At 58.8% G+C, this 8,478-nt stretch overlaps 5 protein-coding genes across 5 annotated transcripts in view; 3 read left to right on the top strand and 2 right to left on the bottom strand.

Moving 5' to 3' along the window:
* Positions 1–9: 9 nt before the first annotated feature.
* Positions 10–480, top strand: SDRG_09735 (hypothetical protein; the record flags this gene model as incomplete). Its single annotated transcript, XM_008615685.1, has 1 exon — positions 10–480. The coding sequence occupies one exon, from the start codon at positions 10–12 to the stop codon at positions 424–426; it is 417 nt and encodes a 138-aa protein (XP_008613907.1). The 3' UTR covers positions 427–480.
* Positions 481–824: 344 nt separating this feature from the next.
* SDRG_09734 (hypothetical protein) lies at positions 825–2,515 on the top strand. Its single transcript, XM_008615684.1, has one exon. It carries the CDS (start codon positions 846–848, stop codon positions 2,388–2,390), a length of 1,545 nt encoding a protein of 514 aa, XP_008613906.1. The 5' UTR covers positions 825–845; the 3' UTR covers positions 2,391–2,515.
* A 269-nt stretch (positions 2,516–2,784) lies between these two features.
* SDRG_09733 (hypothetical protein) lies at positions 2,785–3,864 on the bottom strand. Its single transcript, XM_008615683.1, has one exon. The coding sequence runs from the start codon at positions 3,833–3,835 to the stop codon at positions 2,903–2,905; it is 933 nt and encodes a 310-aa protein (XP_008613905.1). The 5' UTR covers positions 3,836–3,864; the 3' UTR covers positions 2,785–2,902.
* A 239-nt stretch (positions 3,865–4,103) lies between these two features.
* Positions 4,104–5,170, bottom strand: SDRG_09732 (hypothetical protein). The gene has a single exon (XM_008615682.1). The coding sequence runs from the start codon at positions 5,161–5,163 to the stop codon at positions 4,144–4,146; it is 1,020 nt and encodes a 339-aa protein (XP_008613904.1). The 5' UTR covers positions 5,164–5,170; the 3' UTR covers positions 4,104–4,143.
* Positions 5,171–6,885: 1,715 nt separating this feature from the next.
* Positions 6,886–8,478, top strand: part of SDRG_09731 (hypothetical protein) — a gene marked incomplete at its 3' end in the record, with an annotated part of 2,191 nt that continues 598 nt past the window's right edge. The window contains exons 1-2 of the mRNA XM_008615681.1: positions 6,886–8,225; positions 8,295–8,468. Coding sequence (XP_008613903.1) covers positions 6,921–8,225; positions 8,295–8,468 — 1,479 coding nt within the window. The 5' untranslated portion in view covers positions 6,886–6,920. The remainder of the gene's footprint in view (positions 8,226–8,294; positions 8,469–8,478) is intronic.

The following is an 8,478-nucleotide window of genomic DNA, read 5'->3' as shown; positions in this document are numbered from 1 at the left end:
TTTGGCTCGATGATCACCAACATCATTGACGGCTCGCTCCACTACAACAAGAAGCTCATCAAGGCCGACTCGCCCGAGACGCGCAATGAAGTCGCGTACTCGTACTTTGTCGCGTACGGTTCGGTGCTCATTGGGTGCCTTTGCGTCTTCTTGCTGCCCAACCAAAAGGCGGCGGTCGCCGAGCTCAAGAAGAACGGCGGTTCGCAGCCCAAGGTCGCGGCCGCCATCTTCTTCATCCTCTTTGCGGTGCTCTGCACGTCCATCACGGGCAACCTCAGCTCCATGTTCGAGTCGACGCGCTGCATGCGTCTTGCGGGCGGCGCTGGCTGCGACGAGGCCCCGCCCAGCGGGTACCTTGCCGGTATCTTTGTGCCCGTCGGTCTCTCGGCGCTCTTGATCGCCAAGATCGCGTACGCGCGCCGCTAAGTGGATCGTCTTTATAGCGTCTAACTATGTAATACCTCGTGTTGTGATTTGTGATTGAAATATTATGTGGCCGAATCATTTTGGTGAGGAGCTACAGTCGAGTTGCAGCCGGATGGAGTGCGGATGTGAGGCCGCAGCGGGGTTTCACGTGAACTAAGATAATTACTAAATGGAGCGTTCTATTAAGCATGTACTGCTCTCCCATGAAGCGTCGCTTCTGAACGAATCACGGGCCTGTGGTTGTATGTGGGCAGCCGGCCGCCGTCGTATTGTATGGGCCTGCACAAGCACAGGACGCTGCCACGTCATGACCGCTTCAAATATAGTGTTTGTCACACTAAACCCGTGAAGAGTAACAACCACATGACGTGGCGTTATAACACCGCATTCGGTGCATTTTTTCTTCGGGCCAGTTTGGCATGGGGCTCCTCCTCTGCCGGCCGCGCTCGACGTCGTTCGACGACTGCGCGCTCCCGCCCGAGCTACTGCAGCACGTCGCGCAGTTCATCCCGACAGCGGCCGACTTCTTCCGCTTCCTTGATGCGCTACCGCTCGACGTCCTCACCGAGCCGCTCGCGAGCCTGCTCGAGCTCGGCGGTACCTTCTTCGAGCCGGACGACCTCTGGCCCGCGCTCGCCTTGCCACCGCATGCCGTCGTGGATGCCGAGGCGCGCGTGCTCCTCGCCAAGGCCATGGTCATGTACCCGCTCGTGCGTGTGCGGCATGTACCACAGGCCCTGAGCTGGCCGCTGCTCCCGACGACGACGATCGCGCTCAGCAGCTTTCACATGAAGCCGGACGCGTTCGACTTGGCAGTGGCCCACTGGCCTGACCAGCTCGTGTCTTTGCACGTCCTTTTGCTAGAGAAGGCGCAGGCGCAAGACGAAGAGGGTGACGCAACGTGGTGTCGCGCTCGCGTCTCGAGTCTCTGCGATGGCCTTCGCACGCTGCGCCGCCTCCGGCATCTGCACCTCCGGCTCTGTCTTCGCCGGCCCGCGCCCGAGCTCTGGGATGCGTTAACTGCCGCGAGCGCACTCGAGTCGCTCACGCTTGACGCGGATGCCGACTCGGTGTGGGACACACGCCCGTTGTCAAAATGGATCGTCGGTCGCCCGGGCTTGCGCAGCTTGCATCTCATCAACCTCGTCTCGGATGCAAGCGCTGCAGACGACGATGCTACGAGCGAGCTTGCGACCGCGATCGTCGGCGCGGCGCAGCTCCGGTCATTGCAGCTGGTGCACTGCGCCGTCACAAGATCGTTGCTGCATCATAATTTGCCACCGCAGATGGTTCGTCTGGTCATTCACACGGACGACGCGTCGATGGATGTTACCCAGCTCGTGCGCGCCGCCGCAAGCGCACCTGGCTTGCGCATCTTCTCGCTGGTGTGCGCACCGACATCACGGCCCTCGCCGCTTCTGGCCTTTCGAGCGGCCACAAGCCTTCGACACCTCAGTCTCAAGTTTGTACCAATCTCGTTCGATGCATGCAGCGACCTTGCGAGGCTGCTACCTCGCCTGCACACTCTCACGCTGGATGGCAACGACCTGGATGACGACGCTGTAGTGGCACTCGCACCAGCCTTCGCCGACGCCATCCTCCTCCGCAAAGTGTATGTGCGGCACCAACCGTTTGGTGACAAGGGCGCTATGGCCCTCGCGACCGCGCTCCCACGCTCGCTGCGGGTCGTGTCGCTGGCCAAAAATCAAATTGGCACGGCCGGCGCGGTAGCGTTTGGCGAGCGACTGCACTTAGCAAGTACGCACTGGACGACACTCGTGCTCCGCGCCAACCCGCTGGGCCGAGACGGCGTCATGGCGCTTCTCGCCGCGCTCGCTGTCCGCCCATTCTGCGCGCTCGATGTGGTGCATACTGTCGTCCATGCCTCCGAGGACGACGACGTCGACGCGTGCAAAGCCAGAATCGCTGGACTGCCCCACGGCACGACCGTGGACTTTTGGTGAATTGAACATGAGTCTATGTACATATTAGTTTGTGGATTGGCTGCACAGATTGTCGTTTCCTGTCGACCGGTGCGAGCGAGTGACACTTGGGTGATAGTTGATACATTCTTGATACATTTCTTCGGTCCTCGTCCTAGAGCACGCGACCTCTAAGTGCGATGCTGCGCTATGGAGGAAGGCAGATACCGTCGATGAAGCGTGGCGTCGCATTCTGGGACTCGTCGACTTGGTCATCGAGAAGCCGAGAGATGGATAGAACCCCGGGCAACCTTCCTGCGCGACGAGGTTCGCTTCGAACGACCTCCGATACGTCCTTACCGTCGGTGGGCACCAACACAGCAGCAAGGTACTGGCGCCGGAATGCTCATTCCTGCTCGTTGCGGCCACATGCAGCTCTCTCAAAAGGTCGATGCTACGAGATAGAAGCCACAGACTACGACGTAGTATCGCCAAAAGTCGGGTCGGGTATGCTTCTTCTAATAAATTACACGGTGGGTGTATACGTGCACGGGCTAAACGCGGCGCTTCTTCTTGGGCGAGTCGGCCCCGACATGGCGCTTCTTGTTGCTCGCCGCGTCGCTCTCGTCGCTCTCGTCAGTCAAGGGCTCGGGCTGCGCCCCAGTGATCTGCGGTCGGCAGTGACGGCAAAACCAAGCGCCTCGTGGCACGGCATCGAGGCCAATGTGCGGCATCGAAAACTCGCCGTCGCAGTTGTCGCACAGGATGAGCATGGCATGCCCCAAGGGCTTGGTGAGCTTGAGGATCAAGCCGCGCTTGCGCACGGGCTTGGTGCGACTGCAACTTGGGCAGGTCCACGACGGCGACGACGCGACGCAGAGCGTGTGGCCCGTCGAGTCGCGGCAAGTGTCGCACGTAACAATGTGCTGCTCGGCGATCGTCGCCAAGCAGCACGTCGAGCACACACCGTTGAGCCGCACGGGCTCGAGCGGACCGTCTTCGTCGTCCGAGTCTTCGTCCTTGTCAGCTTCGTCGTCGTCTTCACCTTCGTCGTCTTCGTCGTCGTCGTCGTCGTCGTCGTCGATGACCTTGACGGATCGCGGCGAAGCGTCGCTGGCGCGGCGGGGCGTTGGCACAAAATCTTCGTCGTCCGACTCGAGAACGACGTCGCTCACGTCCGACTCGTCCGCGGGCTGCGCGGTAGCACGCTTGGCAGCGCGGCGGCAGCTTGGCGTCATGGGCTCGTCGTTGGCCGTATCGCTGTCGTCGCTGTCCGAAGTGAGCCCGGTCTTGCCGGCGCGGCGCGGCGAGCGCGATGGACGGCTCGCGGCAGCCGTGGCTTTGGGCGCCGCCGTGGTTGGGCCGCCACCCAGCGTGGGCGTGGCCAGGTAGTCGGAGAGGTACATGAGACACGTCGCGCAGGGCCACGCCGTCGGGGTGCAGGCGTCGGCGCCCGTGTTGGTGCAGCTGCGGTATGCGGCGGCCATCGCAAGGTCAAAACTTGGCGGCCACTTGCTTCACCGTGAAGTGCCCCGGGGTTCCATCCACGAGGCGCCAATGGCCCTTCGAAAAGAAAGCTTTTATACAAGAATAGATATCTTTTTTATTTCTTTTTGCGAGATATTGCCGCTGCGATCGAATACTGCTGCAGACGGCGACGACTTGTCTTGCGGTACCCGTGCATGTATGCTCCAACGTGGGTAATATGACGTCGCATGCGTCGTTGACGCCGATACAATGTGCGTCGAGAGGTGATGGGAGAATATACATATATAATATATTAGATAACAGAATGTTAAATTAAACGTGGGATTGCACGAAAGTGCATTTTGGGTGTTGTCGTCGACGGCCGCGACGGACTGGCGAGCAGCGTTTGCATCTTAGCCTGGAACGACTGCCACGCGGACGTCCAGCTCTCGTGCTCCTCGCGCAGCTGGGCGTCGTCGACGTCGTCGACAATTTCGCTCGTCGGCGACGCAAGCCGGAGCGACGCGAGCTTCTTATCGAGTTCGTAATGCTCGGCCAGGAACGCAACGACGTCGAGATGGCCGGCGCGGACCGCCGTTGAGAGCGCGAGCGACGTGCAGCCCGCTTGGCCGTGCGTGTGCAAGTAGGCTACAGCATCGACATGGCCATTTGCCGCCGCGGCGTCCATGGCGGTCTCGGTGATCGCATCCGCATGGTGGCGCTGCAAGACACGGAGGACGTCAACATGGCCGCCTTCGGCCGCGGCTTCCGCGACTTCGCCGCGCCAGTGTTCGTGCCACGGGCACTTGTAGGCATCGAGGTAGGCGGCAATGTCTGCTCGACCGAATTGGCTCGCAACCTTCCACGCGGTCGCTGGCCACGGCACGCCGTGCGCGCGGAGCGCGCGGACGACGCCGAGATGGCCAAATTCAATCGCGCGCTCGATGGTTTGGAAGAAACAGCCGTCCGGGTACGCCTCGAGGAGGAACTTGACAGCGACGACGTTGCCCGACATGACGACGAGATGCCACTCGACGTAGTCGACCGGGAGCTTGTCGCAAAAGTACATGATGACATCGAGGTTGCCGTAGTAGAGGCCGTAGTAGAAGAGCTCGAGCGAGACACTAAGAGGCAAGCGCTTGAGACCGCGCTCGCCGTGGACCTTGAACCAGTCGGGAAAGATGTCGTGAATTGGCCACAGCGCAGGCGGCAGTGTTGCAAGGACGTCGGCGTTGTCCCAGACAAGGGATCGAAGCGCGTGCATGAGCGTATGGGTATCGTGCGGCACGCCGAGCTGGAAGGACATGATTTCGCGCAGGAGGTCGGCCGAGTGCCACACACACTGCATCCTATTACGAAATGAAGCCGACAGCGAGAGGGACGGCGCCAATTGTGCTACAGAAATGCGACGCGTAACAGCCTCGTCGATGGGACGTGCAGATGCTCGGATTGAGAAGCGTGGTGCTTCAAGCTTGTTCGGTCGGTCGTCCGCGCTACGCACGCTCCCTGTCGTCGCACGCAGCTGTCCAAACGGCTTCTTTCTTGTCGTTGATTGGCCAGCATTGAAACGCTTCGTGACGTGGCAGCGCGTCTTTGCAGCCTGCAGCCACCACCGCCACATCCGCGGCGTTGACGTCAAGCCACCCACGCGTCTTGATGGTTGTCTCGATACATGCCCGAACGGTTTTGAATGTACTTGAACGCTAAACGAGCAACGATGGTGCATGTTGCCGACGAGCGACAAGCGACGAGCGTCCCAGATGGACGATCGCGACGGATCTGGGAAGGCGCAGGCTCTCTACCGATAGTGCGCTTGCATCGAAAACCTGTCGTTGCCCGTGGAGATGGCCAGAAGGAGGCAGCCTCGTATGGTTGTGTCTTGCAGCGACACGACGTAAACCTGCGACGTGTCTTTGCCGCCAGCTCGTGTCAAGTATCCCGCGACCATGTCCATGCTCGAATGTGTCCTACTGTACCTAAATCGCATTGACGTTTGCGCATCACACCCCTCCTATTGTCCGTGGTACTAGTACACACTCTTCTCCGCGGCATCACCACCGGGATGGCTAGACATTGTCCTTCCAGAGGCGATAGGAGAGGACCGGCGACTGTTCTGCATCTCTTGGTTCGACGAAGAAGAAGCGCGTCTCGTCTATGATGCGCGTAGAGGTGGCCGTGCCCGGCAAAGTCGTTCGAAGAAGACACACGCGTTCAGTACAGCGTGTGTGCCTCCACGATAGCGCACAATCGAGTTACTTGCGCAAGTGATGCGTCTGCGCGATCCTGCATCAAAATCGATACAGGCGCGGCCACTGAGGAGGTTTCGTGTTACATCCTTGACCGTTGGACGCGCTAGTTTGGCACACGCGCTGTCCTTTCCTTGCGCTTTTGCACGAAGACCCTACGGACGCGGAAACACCCGCGTTGGAAGCCGTCAACAAGTCGAATCGAACCCGATGTAGTTCGCTCGTGTGCAACCAAGGGCATACTTACACCCTCGGTGCTATCTTTTTCCCTTTTTCACTCGATGCGACGCATATCCACTTCAACAAGATAGGAAACTGCCATCCAGGCGCCCAATAGGAATGCAATTCCGTGAGCGAAATGCCAAACGCACGTCTCGTCGCACGCCGTGCCACGTCATGTACCCCGGGGTATATCCATCACAAAGTGCAAAGTGGCTTGCGATGCACCCCGGGCCTCGTTCCCGACGCTAGCATCGGGTGTCAAACTTAGAGTGGCGCCAAAACACAAATGTCGATGGCATTCATCGCATTTGATTTGCACCACAGCATACCTACAGTACTATCAACGCCATATACTTTGCAGAAAGTTTATAACCTCAGTAAACATTTCCTGGGGATCTGCTGTCCAGCGCAAGCTCGTACAAAAAACTATTCCTTCCTGTCGCGTGGTACCTTGTATCAAGGAGCCATACACTGCGAATGGACCGTGGGCTGGTCCATGTACGACACTACAAGTTCCATCAAGCATGATATCGTGTGACACGACGCGTCATTGACGAAACGCAAGGCGCCTTTTGGCTGCCTTTTTGCCAAATTTAACTTCAACCGACTGAGTCACAACCATTCTCGCAGTACAAGCATGCCGTTCATGTCGTCGGCGACGGCGCCGACATCCGTGGTCGGGATCGGGCCCATGTCCCACGTCGTCCGCGCCAAGCAACGGCCGCGGCTGGATGCGTTTCTGCGGCGCGTGGACTTTGTCATTGGCCTCGTCGTTGTCGTGCTGGTTGCGATCGATAGCGTCGCCAACAACTGGGAAATCAACGCTTTTGTCGGCGACGCGTACGCCTTCACGACGCCGGTCGCCACCGTCTCGCATGCGTCGGACCTCGCGGCGCAGTATAGCTTTCCTGTCGCCCGCGGGTTGGACGATGTGTCCAAAATCGGGTTTTGGATGGTCAATTATACAGTTCACGCCATGGTGACCAAGAGCCCGGACCTCTACGTGCTCTCGGTCGGGTCGTTTCCGCTCACGCCAAGCATCGACCAGTGCAAGATCTTGCGCGCCACGTACCCGCATGACGTGGCCGCGTCACCGATCGCCCGACTCGGATTTGCCTCGAACGTCGTGACGTACTTTCGGGGCAATACCTTCTCGCATGCTTTTCAATCCGATGCAACGGTGAACTTGCCGACCGCAAGCATGAACGACGTCCAGCTGCGCGCTCTCGGGTATGTGCCCGGGCGCACGGGCACCGACATGCGGCTCACAACGGGCGTTGCCGTGGCCAACGTGTCGTATGCCCAGAACCTGCTCGTAGCGTTCTACAAGATTTCACCACGGAGCTTTTGCACCGGGTGCCCGCCGGTGACGGAGCTCGGGTACGGGCAGTGCAACGTGACGCTCTTGTACAACGACAGTACCAAGCAAGTGGTGATCTCGAGCAGTGTCAACCACTTTGGCTCGATGTACAAGGTCGGTGTCTTGCTGCCGCAGTCGGGCTTTTCGTCGGCGTCCCACTATGTCAAGTTGACGGCGATTTTCTTTGCTGTTGGCGGGTACCTTGCGGGCCGTCGCACGGTGCAGTGGATCGACATGGAAGCGCTCTTGGCCAACGCCGACTCGATTTTTTCGAAAATTTTGCGCACGATTTCGCCGAAGTACTTTCCGTACCCGAGTTTGGCGCTGCGCTTTGATATGTTTTGCTACAATTCCGACATTTTCGTGTTTCTCTTTGCGATTGGCGTGCTCCTCGACATTGGCAACTGCCTCATGTACCTGCGCGTCATCAATCTCTTCAACGCGCCGTCGCCGAATATTGTGTACAACATTCAGCAATATGCGCTGAGTACCCGTCTCTTGTGGATCAATTGCGCGGTGCTCAAAGTGCTCAAAATTCTGTGCAACCTCGTGACGACGTCGACGTACAATGGCGAAAACAAGGTATGTTCTGATATTTATATCTATCGTGGACCATTGTACAACTCTTGTCATTTTTCATTTTTTGCGTAGCTCATGCGATTCCTCAACTTGACCAACGTCACGTCTTTGTACATTAGCGCGATCGTGCTGATGTACGTGCCGCCGTTCATCGAGTACTCCAACAGCGTCATCTTTGACCTGAACCACAAGGTGCAGAACCTCGATGACATCCACGTCCTCGCCTTTGACAGCTTTTACCTCCGCGTCGTGCCCT

The sequence above is a fragment of the Saprolegnia diclina genome (assembly GCF_000281045.1).
Source record: "Saprolegnia diclina VS20 unplaced genomic scaffold supercont1.31, whole genome shotgun sequence".
In the NCBI taxonomy this organism is placed as follows: Eukaryota; Oomycota; class Saprolegniomycetes; order Saprolegniales; family Saprolegniaceae; genus Saprolegnia; species Saprolegnia diclina.
Note: the sequence above shows the minus strand (reverse complement) of the source record. Positions and strands in the feature narration are given on the sequence as shown.

Bases quoted from the DNA above. Each gene is read 5' to 3' on its own strand.
- SDRG_09734 (XM_008615684.1), top strand. From the start codon at position 846: ATGGGGCTCCTCCTCTGCCGGCCGCGCTCGACGTCGTTCGACGACTGC.
- SDRG_09733 (XM_008615683.1), bottom strand. From the start codon at position 3,835: ATGGCCGCCGCATACCGCAGCTGCACCAACACGGGCGCCGACGCCTGC.
- SDRG_09732 (XM_008615682.1), bottom strand. From the start codon at position 5,163: ATGCAGTGTGTGTGGCACTCGGCCGACCTCCTGCGCGAAATCATGTCC.